The 12,129-nt window shown below is 52.7% G+C and overlaps 5 protein-coding genes across 5 annotated transcripts; 3 read left to right on the forward strand and 2 right to left on the reverse strand.

Annotated features, from left to right (window-relative positions):
- Positions 1-701: 701 nt before the first annotated feature.
- On the forward strand, positions 702-2,371 carry N7459_006767 (uncharacterized protein; the record flags this gene model as incomplete). Its single annotated transcript, XM_056945935.1, has 4 exons — positions 702-790; positions 1,167-1,228; positions 1,297-1,445; positions 1,502-2,371. The coding sequence occupies 4 exons, from the start codon at positions 702-704 to the stop codon at positions 2,369-2,371; spliced, it is 1,170 nt and encodes a 389-aa protein (XP_056797934.1).
- A 630-nt stretch (positions 2,372-3,001) lies between these two features.
- N7459_006768 (uncharacterized protein) lies at positions 3,002-4,565 on the reverse strand (the record flags this gene model as incomplete). The annotated part of the gene is made up of 2 exons (XM_056945936.1): positions 3,002-4,016; positions 4,084-4,565. The coding sequence occupies 2 exons, from the start codon at positions 4,563-4,565 to the stop codon at positions 3,002-3,004; spliced, it is 1,497 nt and encodes a 498-aa protein (XP_056797935.1).
- Positions 4,566-5,565: 1,000 nt separating this feature from the next.
- N7459_006769 (GMC family oxidoreductase) lies at positions 5,566-7,279 on the forward strand (the record flags this gene model as incomplete). Its single annotated transcript, XM_056945937.1, has 2 exons — positions 5,566-5,812; positions 5,898-7,279. The coding sequence occupies 2 exons, from the start codon at positions 5,566-5,568 to the stop codon at positions 7,277-7,279; spliced, it is 1,629 nt and encodes a 542-aa protein (XP_056797936.1).
- Positions 7,280-7,801: 522 nt separating this feature from the next.
- Positions 7,802-9,154, reverse strand: N7459_006770 (N-acetylglucosamine-6-phosphate deacetylase; the record flags this gene model as incomplete). Its single annotated transcript, XM_056945938.1, has 2 exons — positions 7,802-8,710; positions 8,783-9,154. 2 exons carry the CDS (start codon positions 9,152-9,154, stop codon positions 7,802-7,804), a joined length of 1,281 nt encoding a protein of 426 aa, XP_056797937.1.
- Positions 9,155-9,883: 729 nt separating this feature from the next.
- On the forward strand, positions 9,884-11,556 carry N7459_006771 (unc-93 family MFS transporter; the record flags this gene model as incomplete). Its single annotated transcript, XM_056945939.1, has 3 exons — positions 9,884-11,115; positions 11,173-11,268; positions 11,319-11,556. 3 exons carry the CDS (start codon positions 9,884-9,886, stop codon positions 11,554-11,556), a joined length of 1,566 nt encoding a protein of 521 aa, XP_056797938.1.
- Between the last annotated feature and the right edge of the window lie 573 nt (positions 11,557-12,129).

The following is a 12,129-nucleotide window of genomic DNA, read 5'->3' on the forward strand; positions in this document are numbered from 1 at the left end:
AAGGAATCCGCATGGATTCGGAATAAGCGCTGCAGCTCCAGAGCCGCAATCGGGATTGGGTTGAGCTTGCAGGCGCGTGCAGATAAGATAACCTATCGTCTCCGCCTTTGCGCTTGTACCATGTTGGATACCTCCTTCCAAGTACACCGAAATTACTGTCCATCTGCTCGCACACAAGGACCGCTTTAGTGAATGATGAATAGGATGGTATACTAAGCCCAGAGGTGTGGTTTGCTCAACGCGATACCCAAACTTCCCTTTGTTTGTGCCAGACTGACCTGGTCATGTTTTCTCCCACAGATCTGTCATTGATTGGGGACAATCAGAGGATGAACATATGATATGATACATACTGTAATGCATACCTGTATGGTACCATACAGGTATGAAAGTGCAACACTGCAACGCTAAACCGGTTGTGTCTCTATGTAAGGTTGCATTGGTTACTTCATCGCTGCCCCAGGTTTCCCTTTACATACACTGAATGCAACTCGTCTGATGGCACGATGGAACCGTCCTGCCAGCTTAACATCGCGGTCCGCTTCTGGAGTCTTATATTGATCACAATCACAATTGTTTACGACTGGGTCATTGAGAATTTGCTATTGTTGGCCACCTCATGGAAAATAGATAGATCCTGTATCCTTACCAGCAGATATACCTGCTTCTATAGTTTCCACACTTGAGTGCGATACCCTGGAATGACGAATCTCCAAGGACGAATGAGGCGTGGGATTGCTATCTCGTGCGCCTCCGCAGACGTCAACCGGCCTCGGCTATATGGGACGGTGTATGTAACGATGCCTTTGCGGAGGCTGATGAAGAGTCCATAGTGGGATGAAGCAGAGTAAGAGGAGAGAGAGGGCGGACCCTCCCGTGCTACTGTAGATCCTCTAATACGGTCGTACACCGGAGGTAACCGACCCAGGAACCTTCCTCTTACACTGACCTTTTACTTCTCATCCTAGCTTCTTCTTCCTGTTCCTTACAACCTCCTCTTTATTGTATCTCGTTCCTTCTTCTCTTGAAATCGTCTTTTGTTCTTCCCTCCCATCATTTCTATCTCTGGCAACACACGCCCGCTGACGTAACCGCGATGTATGTCAACATCCACTGTTTCCTTCCTCCGGGAACATTTGAGGCTAACTTGAACATTCATCATGCAGGCGTGTCATCATCCGGGAGGATCCTCAGGCGGCGTCGGTGTACATTGCTGAGTACATCGTGAGTGAGTGGCCCAGAATCGGCGTGTGCGCGACAAGGCCAAGTTAGACATGCTAACCGTCTCGATTTCAGGCCGCATCCAGGCTTTCAATCCGACCGAGGAACAGCCTTTCGTGCTGGGTCTGCCGACAGGTAGCAGCCCTGAGATAATCTACAAGATCCTTGTGCAGCGACACCGTGCCGGGGAGATCTCGTTCAAGAATGTTGTGACCTTCAACATGGTATGCAACCTCCTGATGCGCCAACTCGTTAGCACAGCTCCTGACTGAGTCTGTAGGACGAATACGTGGGTCTGCCTCGCGACCATCCGGAGTCCTATCACAGTTTCATGTACAAGCACTTCTTCTCCCACGTGGATATCCCGCCTCAGAATATCAATATCCTCGACGGCAATGCACCCGACCTTGCTGCCGAGTGCGCGTCCTTCGATGCGCGTATCGCCCACCACGGTGGCATCGAGCTTTTCCTGGGCGGTGTTGGACCCGATGGGCACATTGCCTTTAACGAACCCGGCTCCTCGCTTAGCAGCCGTACCCGAGTCAAGACTCTGGCCTATGACACTATCCTGGCTAACTCGCGCTTCTTCGACAATGATATGAACAAAGTCCCGCGCATGGCCATGACCGTAGGTATCCAGACAATCATGGATGCACGGGAGGTTGTGATTGTCGCAACCGGCGCCCACAAAGCATTTGCCGTGCAGAAGGGCCTTGAAGACGGCATCAACCACATGTGGACACTCTCCGCTTTACAGCTGCATCAGCACCCACTGATCGTCTGCGATCGGGACGCCACACTGGAGCTCAAGGTCAAGACAGTGCGTTACTTCGAATCAATTGAACAGACTGGTACCGACGCCCGCACCCAAGGCCCAGCGCTGGTCTACCGTCCTCGCGTCTATGCCCCTGCCTCCACACCTGTCAAAAAGTTCACTCCGCCGCAACAGCCAACTCCCGATGGGACTCCGCAGAAAGTGCCCAAGGATTTACGCATCAACACCGAGCTTCACCGGACCATGGAGGACGATGAATTGACCCCAGATAGCATGTCCTCACGCATGGTCGATTCGGCCATCGGTGGCCTTGATGGCGTTCTGAAGAACGACTTAATCTTCGACCGCATGGGTGCCAGAATGACAGCGCTCTGACAGAAACCGCACAATTGTTGTGACATCCACGGTCGAATCTTTGATTTCTTCCCCCTCCCCCTTCTTCCACCACGAGTTTTCAAAGATTGGGAATATCGGCCTTTTTTCATTGAATTATCAGGTTCACTGCAGTCATCGCTGGGTTTTTCGCGGTGCTACGGGTAGAGTTGAGGAGTTATGCTGTTGCTTCGATCGTTTCGAATTGATAGATGGGCTTTGATGGATAACATATTTCCTTGAGGCGATAGCACGGAAGACTCTCGCCCAAGTAAGCCGAGCAGGCTATTTGTTCTATTTTCATATTGAAAACCATCAGTCATCGACTTGAACCTCCAAATAGTTTCACCTGGCTATCTGGTGTCACAGTTCTCACACAGATAGGACACATAATCACATATTAGGATTGACTCAGAAGATACACAAGCACAGAGAAAGGACCAGGCACAGGAGAGAACCGATGAGGTTCAAGTGCCTACAGTAGAGGAAGTAGTCTCCCCAACATCCATTACATATAGAGCGCAACTGACCAGTAGCAGGCAAGGCTGATCTATATAGCGTTATTCTTTTATTAAATACATCACTCTATCCGGATTTTTGAGAGTCATCCATCACATCACATCATGGAGAACATTACAGCTTAGCAAAGACAGTGGCCACAGTACCGCTCATATCAACCAGGGTGCTCTTGTTCTGTACCCAGGCCTCGATACCACGACGACCATTCTCCACGCCCAGACCACTCTTCTTCCAGCCACCGACAGCCATCTCTGCGGGACTCTCGCCCCAGGTGTTGATCCAAGTGATACCCGCCTGGAGCTGGTCGATAACCCGGTGGGCCTGATTCAGATCCTTGGTGAAGACACCGGCAGCAAGACCCAGCTCGGTGGCGTTGGCGCGCTGCACCGCTTCCTCAACCGTGTCATAATAGAGGATGGACATGACGGGCCCGAAGATCTCCTCCTTCACGATGCTCATGGAGTCTGTGCAGTCGGTGAAGACGGTAGGTTTGACCCAGTAGCCGTCCTGCAGTTCCTGGGGCACAACGGGCTTTCCAAGACCGCCGCAGAGCAAGGTGGCCTGGTCAGTCTCAATACCGTGGCGAATATAGGAGATAACCTTCTCGTAGTGGATGGCAGAGCTCAGGGGACCAAAATTGGTCTGTTCATCGAAGAGGGGACCAGCCCGCACAAAGGGAATTTTCTCCAGCAGATGCTTCTCAAAGGGCACCTTCATGGACCGCGAAACGAAGACTCGAGTGCCGTTGGTGCAGACTTGGCCGGTACTATAGAAGTTGGCCATCATGGCACCGTCGACCGCATTGTCCACATCCGCATCCGGGCAGATGATGAGGGGGCTCTTGCCACCCAGCTCCATGGTGGCATACTTCATGTTGCCGGCTGCAGAGCCCGCGACCTTCATACCAGTCGACACCTGGCCAGTGAACGAAACTTTGGCAATGGTCGGGTGGCCGGTCAGGTAAGCACCAACGTCGCCAGCGCCGTTGATCACATTAAAGACGCCAGCGGGGAGACCAGCCTCGGTATAGACTTTCGCGAGTGTCTCGCCGTGAAGGGGAGTGTATTCGCTGGGTTTGTAGACCATGGCATTACCCGCAGCTAAGCAGGCAGCCGACTTCCAAAGGGCACTGAGAAATGATCATGATCAGAAAGGATTCTTCTCTTGGAATCGCAAAATGAAGGATAGAGACCTACATCTGAATAGGGTAGTTCCACGCACCAATGCCGGCACAGACGCCCAGAGGGGCTTTCTTAGTATATACCCAAGCATCCTCACGAAGCTGAGTAGTCTCGCCATTGAGGCCACCACCTCCAATGAAGTTGGCGTAGTACTCCAGAACATCAGCACCGGTCACAACATCAACAGTACTGGTCTCGGTGAAGGCCTTGCCGGAGTCCAAGGTCTCGACACGGGCGATCTCTTCGTTGCGCTCGCGCAGGAGGGCAGCAGCCTTGTGGAGAATTCGAGCGCGGACAATGGGAGGGGTCTGGGACCAGGCGGGGAATGCGCGGGCAGCAGCAGCAATGGCAGCGTCGGTATCGGTGTTTGAGGCGATTTGGATGTCGGCCAACGGGGTTGCAGTGGCGGGATTGACGGTCTGGAAGGTCTTGCCAGACGAAGCGGCCCGCACCTGACCGTCGTAGTAGAGCTGTCGGGGAGGGAAAGAGAGAGACATGGCTGCGAGGGCCGGAGGGGATGTTTGGACTCCAAAAAAAATAAGTTAAAGAATAGAAAAGCAACAACGATGAACGGAGACGGAAGAGATCTTGATCGCGATGGTACGCCACACCGCCCCGAGAAGACCAACGGTCGGAGGTTGACCGGGAACTAAAGCGCAACTCGTGGGTCCGCCAGTACGTAACAGTTTAGTGGCCACAGCCAAATGGACCCGGAGGCCTGCGGGGAATGGTCGTCTTCTTCAGGGGCAAAAATTCGCTGTCTGGGAAGGCAGCTTTTGCACCTTTGTCCTGCTCCATAGAGTTGTGTGGTCCCGCTGGGAAACTCGCACCAAGAAAGGCATTTGCTGGCGAGCCTACGGCAGGCCTTCAAGTGCCTTATCATGGACATACATAACTATAACTAGTTAACTACATAGTTAACTAACTAACTATAGTTAGGGCCTGATGGGGAGTGACGTAACTACATTCAGTCTGCCGTTTCTCTCCCTCTTGAATAAAAGCAATACTGTAGGGCGCTTTGCTTTATCTTCCTCTGACCCCCCCCCCAATTTCGTGACAATTACTTCTTGCACCCCTTCTCACCCCTCTCCCGTCCTGTAGATCGTTCTTGGGATCTATCTATCTATCTATCTATCTACCTTTTTTCTCCCTTTTCTCGTGGTCGGGTCGGCTGAAACACCGTGTATCTCTCTCACCCGCTGGCCACGAGTGGACCGTGTTTATCTAAGACGACTCCACCAGCCCCCCAGTCACCACCACTCACAATCGTCAATTTCTCTGGGTTGCAAGACGATGGCGGGAAAAAAAAAAGTTACACGCGAGCACCGAAACGGGGTACTCGATAGAGAGATCGTTCTCCCTCGGGTTCTTTTTTCTGCACTCGGATCAGCCCACCCGAAACCTAGAAACGAGTCCTTCCCAAACCTCTTTAAAAGAAACGGCGATTCCCGTCCATTCCCGCTTCATCCTTGAACCCACCCCCCACCGCTATTCAACATGGCCACCACCAACGAGCTCCCTACCCTTGACGCCAACAGCTATGACTATCTTGTTGTCGGTGGTGGCACCGCGGGCTGCGTCATTGCCTCGCGCCTGGCCCAGTACTTGCCGAACAAGCGCGTGCTCGTCATTGAAGGTGGCCCTAGCGATTTCTCTGACGACCGCGTCCTCAACCTAAAGGAATGGCTCAACCTGCTCGGCGGCGAACTGGACTACGACTATCCCACTACCGAACAGCCCAACGGTATGCCCTCAGCGCCGGTGCAATTGTCGCCTACGCCCATAATCCGATGAAGAGCGAAGACGTAGGTACTGACGGGCCCGCGTAGGAAACAGTTTCATCCGCCACTCTCGCGCCAAGGTGCTGGGCGGCTGCTCGAGCCACAACACCCTCATCTCTTTCCGTCCCTTCGAGTATGACTGCCGCACCTGGGTGGCCAAGGGCTGCACGGGCTGGGACTTTGAGACCTTCACTCGTGTCATTGATGGCCTGCGCAATACCATCCAGCCCGTGCACGCTCGCCATCGCAACCAGCTCTGCAAGGACTGGGTTCAGGCTTGCTCCTCAGCCATGGACATCCCCGTCATCGAGAACTTCAACGACGACATCCGCAACAAGGGCGAACTGACCGAGGGGGTTGGTTTCTTCAATGTCTCCTATAACCCAGATGACGGCCGGCGCAGCAGTGCCAGTGTGGCTTACATTCACCCCATCCTGCGCGGTGAGGAGAAGCGACCCAACCTGACAATCCTCACCAATGCCTGGGTTTCCAAGGTGAATGTCGAGGGCGACACCGTGACTGGCGTCGACGTGACCCTGCTGTCCGGTGACAAGCGCACTTTACGCGCCAAGAAGGAGACTGTTCTCTGCGCTGGTGCTGTCGACACCCCGCGTTTGATGATGCTGTCCGGTCTCGGTCCCCGCGAGCAGCTGTCGGCGTTGGGTATCCCCGTCGTGAAGGATCTTCCTGGTGTGGGCGAGAACCTGCTCGACCACCCGGAAAGCATCATTATGTGGGAGCTGAACTGCCCCGTCCCTCCGAACCAGACCACCATGGACTCGGACGCCGGTATTTTCTTGCGCCGAGAGGTGAAGGATGCCGCAGGCTTCGATGGTCGTGCCGCGGACGTGATGATGCACTGCTACCAGATTCCTTTCACCCTCAACACCACTCGTCTGGGATACGACGAGCCCGTGAACGCCTTCTGCATGACCCCTAATATCCCTCGTCCGCGTTCGCGCGGTCGCCTGTATCTGACTTCCGCCGATTCGTCTGTGAAGCCCGCGCTGGACTTCCGCTACTTCACTGATCCGGAGGGCTACGATGCCGCGACTATTGTGGCTGGTCTCAAGGCTGCCCGTAAGATCGCTCAGCAGTCGCCCTTCAAGGAGTGGATTAAGCGCGAGGTCGCCCCAGGCCCCAAGGTTCAAACGGACGAGGACTTGTCCGAATACGGCCGTCGTGTTGCCCACACTGTCTATCACCCGGCTGGTACCACCAAGATGGGCGATGTGACCCGTGACCCCATGGCCGTTGTGGATCCCAAGCTGAAGATCCGTGGCCTGAAGAACGTCCGTATCGCCGATGCTGGCGTGTTCCCTGACATGCCGTCCATCAACCCCATGGTCACCGTCCTGGCCATTGGTGAGCGTGCGGCCGAGCTCATTGCCGAGGAGACTGGCTGGACCCGCTCGCAGCCCCGTCTCTAAGCAATGGCTGAAGACGCATGGCATGTCTAAAAAGAAAAAAAAAAGTCTTCCTTTCTGTTATGATTTCAGTTTAGCATACAAGCGAGCGGCGCAGAGCTCCGTCGAGTCCGGGCATGGAGGGCTACCTCACGTTATCACCTTCTGCTTGTCAGAATTCATTGGCTGATCCCAGTGTTTGGGTCTCTTGGATATGTATTGATATATCAAACGACGTCGATATTTTGGACATAGAAGTTGGCTACTAAAATGGTTTGCCCAGTTACATGGATATATCGACCGCAAGCCCTGAATTTAACAGGGCTTATCTCTTCAAGTTTCTTCAAAAGGATTTCGGTGTATTGACTTCCGAATTTCGAATCTATGACCATGCCGCTGCACTGTTCTTCTGCGATATGATTGAATGCAAGAATTCCTCGAAACACCTGGTGCGCCTGTGTAGATTCATAACAAGAAAAAAGTAAAAATGGCCTGAGCAGATGCGCACAAATGGATCAAATATGGGACTCGGCCGGTGTACTGATTTCATATGACCGCGGTCTTCTCTGCATCATGGATTTTAACCCCCCGTTTCCACACCTGGTCCACTGTCAAAGTGGGGCCGGAGAAAGGGTCGTCTGTCTCTCCCAGCACGATCAAGTCGGCATCAGCGCCACTTTCCAGAGAACCCTTGACCCCCTCCAGACCCAGGAGACGTGCGGGAGTGGCGGTAGCGGCGGCGATTGCGGCCGCTGTGGAAGTGCCAGACCAACGACGGAAGTTGTTAACGCACTCGATGAGTGTGGCCGAGCTGCCAGCAATCTTATCCGAACCCTCTAGGGTCAAGCGAGCGCCCGTCTTGACAATACGGTCGCCATTTGTCCACTCATAAACACCATCCGGTAGGCCACACAGCTTCATGGCATCAGTGACAAGAACCAAGCCATCTGGGTGCGCATTGTAGGCGATCTTGATCGACGTGGGGTGCAGGTGGATCCCATCCGCAATCACACCATAAAAAGGACGACGGCGCTCGCTCTGTCCCAACAAACCGAAGATACCCGGGTTACGGTGGTAAAAAGGACGCATAGCATTGAACAGGTGAGTGACCATATGGGCACCCTGGTGCGTGGCTGACACGGCCTGCTCATAAGTGGCATCTGAGTGGCCGATTGAGTAAATGATGTTGCGCTTGGTGATCTCCGGGATCTGCACCATCATGTTGCCGACCTCTGGGGCAGCCGTGATCATCTTGATCGGCGTCGTGGCGGTCAAGTTGTCGGCACCATAACAGTGAAGCAGGTCGTCGAAGTTTTGAGCAGCTCGCAGGACCTCGGGCTTATGAATGCCATTTCGGCCGGGGCTGATGAATGGGCCCTCGACGTGAGCGCCGAGCGACTCGGCACCATCTTGTGCGTGGTGAGTCGCTCCAGTGGGACCAAGGGAAGGAAGGACCTGTCTGCGCATGAGCCTTTCTGCGTGATGCTTACTTCCCTATTTGGGTAGATTGAAGTCGAGCTGACTTACCTTCCAGTAGACCTCGGGCGTCGAGCTGACTACCGTGGGCAGGTATGAAGTAACGCCGGTGCGAGCTAGTCCACGGTTCACCAGGCACAGTCCTTCATCGTACTCCTCTTTGGTCTCGCAAGGCACAGAGAAGTCAAATCCCTGGGCACCGTTCAGCTGGACATCGATCAGACCCGGGGCCAAGATCCGGCCGCCAAGATCGATAATTTCATCGGGAGAGAGGTGGAGCTCGTAGAAGGCTTCCTGATCCTTGAGAATCTTGCCGGTCAGAGAATCGATCCAGAGATCTTGTTCAATCATGCTCGAGCCGCGCACCAAGCGGCAGTTGGTGAATTTGGTGATGCGCCTCACGGCAGTGGTTTTGCCGGGCATGGTGAGTGTCGAGTTCTGGAACAAGACAACGTCCCAGGATAGTGGGGAAGATTGTTTGCTCAGGTGCCAGGGGAAAGGAGAGATTATGGGTGAGGGGAGGTGCTTGAAAAAGTAGAAGATAAAGAGCCTGGACAATGATGTAACTCTACGACGGCGGGATTGTTCTGCAGTGACATTCGGCATGCCGATGTGGTAGCCCCGTTTATAGTGTATTGGAGGTATTGGTGGCGGGTATGGGATGTACTTGTTCGGTCTCGATACCATACCTGACAAGATCCTGCCGTCCCCCCCGCATGCGGAGGATTATGTCAGCGAGAGCAAGTCGCATGCGGCAAATGTGACCCTGCTTGCCGTCGCATCCGCGCTTCTTACTTCATCACCAAATAGCTCTCCATCTTTATCTCCCCGCAATGCTCACTTTCCATACACATGAAGTGCGAATAAACCCACATTGCTGCTAGCCCAGCGTATCATTAACGATGTACTTATCTGTGACACATCGATAAGATAGCTCGGCTATGGAACTTACTACGGAAAAAAAATGGCCCCAATTCTTAAAATCTGGTCCTCGCTGCTACGTTGAGGTGTTGCTACGACTCAGTTCGTCTCACGTGGGAGTCACATTCCTCTTTTCCCTCCTGATTCCCACCTGACTTTGTGGTTGGTCTTTTCATCTTCCTGATCCCCGATCTACAACACTTCAAGAATCAAATCGCCACCTCCACGACCATGGCAACCCCTGAGCCGGAGCAACAGCAGCCATCGGCCGGAACTTCGGAGGCATTAGCTGCACCAGAGAAATCTATCGAATCCTTCGAGCTAGATCCTGAGCCCTCAATGGATCATGCCGTGGTCGGAAAGCCGTGGATGTATAAGCCGATGTTGAAACTAGGCCAGTGGGAGCTACCTTGGTTCGCCTCACCCGAGACGCAGCTAGTTCTCGTCTCCTTTGTCTGCTTTCTCTGTCCTGGAATGTACAACGCAGTGAGCGGTCTTGGCGGTGGTGGGCAGGTCAATCCAACCGACGTGAACAATTCCAATACTGCCTTGTACAGTACTTTCGCCGTGGTCGGCTTCTTCGCCGGCTCCATCGCCAATCGAATCGGTCTTCGTCTGACTTTGTCGCTGGGTGGCTTCGGCTATTTCCTCTATGTGGCTGCGCTTCTCTCCTACAACATCAATCAGAACGCTGGCTTCCTGATCTTTGCGGGCGCGCTCCTCGGTGTCTGTGCTGGTCTGTTGTGGTGTGCGCAGGGTGCCGTTATGATGAGCTACCCACATGAGCATGAGAAGGGCAAGTACATTGCCATCTTCTGGGTCATTTTCAATCTGGGTGGTGTGATTGGAAGCTTGGTTCCCCTTGGCCAAAACATGCACAGCACTGCTGGCAATGTGAACAATGGCACCTACATTGCTTTCTTGGTATTGATGGCAATCGGCTTCGCTCTTTGCTGGTCGCTGGCCGATTCGAAATATATTAAGCGCAAGGACGGCTCCCGTGTTATCGTGATCAAAAACCCAACCTGGAAGTCTGAGTTCCTGGGTTTGTGGGAGACGCTCCGCACTGATTCCTATATTGTGCTTATGTTTCCTATGTTTTTGGCCAGCAACTGGTTCTACGGATATCACTTCAATGCTGTCAACCTTGCCTACTTCACTGTTCGCACTCGGGCGCTGAACAGTCTGCTTTATTGGCTCATGCAGATGGTCGGTGCCTTCGTCTTTGGACAGCTCCTGGATATCAAGTTCTTTTCCCGTCCAACTCGTGCCAAGATCAACTTTGGTCTGCTATTCGCCATCACCATGGGCATTTGGGGTGGTGGCTATGCTTTTCAGCGGCAATATACTCGTGCCACTGTCAAGGCCGATACGGATTTCACAGACAACAGCTATATTGGGCCGATGTTTCTATACATGTTTTATGGATTCTACGATGCAGCATTCCAGACCTGCACCTACTGGTAAGCATACATCTATGGTTCCTGACGAAGCGACTTTTTCTCATGTGGGGTTTTCAGGTACATGGGCTCCCTGTCCAACAATAGCCGCAAATTAGCCAATTTTGCCGGCTTCTATAAAGGTATCCAGTCTGCTGGTGCAGCTGGGATGTGGCGGTATGTATTTCCTTCACCCTCCATGAATTTATCTCTAACTATGATTCCAGTCTGGACGCTGAGAAGACTCCATACATGACTGAGTTTGCCTCCTGCTGGGGCCTTCTTCTTGGCAGTATGCTCATCGCCTCGCCTGTAATCTTCTTCAAAGTGAAAGAGAGCACAGCAGTTGAGGAAGATTTACGATTTTCTGATGAGACTGCTGCAGACGTCCTAGGTAACACGGTAGAGGGCACTGATGTGTCCGACAAGCCCCAGGCCCGTGAGGACGCTAGCAGCAAGGCTTAAGTGACCCAGATAACTCTTCGCGTCAGAGATTTCATATACCACCATGTTATTATTTTTGTTTATTGCTTGCATTTTCCCGCGGAGGCCACGAACAACCAAATGCATTTACGAGGCGTTACTCTTATATTTAATAACGAACTATTGGCATCACTGCACAGCTGGGATATTTATTCTCGTTGGTCAGTGGATTACGGGTGTCAATCATATAACAAGATCTCTCTCTCTCTCTCTCTCCCTGAACATAATGCTTGATATATAATATACTCACATGTGCGATGCCTGAAGTCCCGCAACGTCAGCAGTAAGTGGTGCGAAAAACCAGCATCAACCTACAGAAGTCTAAAAAGGACTCTCGTGCGACAGTACTGTAATACGTGCATGTAAATTCACCTTGGTATATGCGTGATTGTTCTCTCCCTGATAACTCCCGATTTGGCGATATTGGCTGCTATTTCAACTCGTGACAGAGCGAGGGCGAGACTATATCAATTAAATTCTTCATGAACATCAGTTGCGGGCTTCATATGACCAGGCAGTTAATACAGGACCTTATATTTGTATGCTGTATTTTCT

The sequence above is a fragment of the Penicillium hispanicum genome (genome assembly GCF_028827665.1).
Source record: "Penicillium hispanicum strain IBT 35686 chromosome Unknown utg000006l_segment0_segment0, whole genome shotgun sequence".
NCBI lineage: Eukaryota > Fungi > Ascomycota > Eurotiomycetes > Eurotiales > Aspergillaceae > Penicillium > Penicillium hispanicum.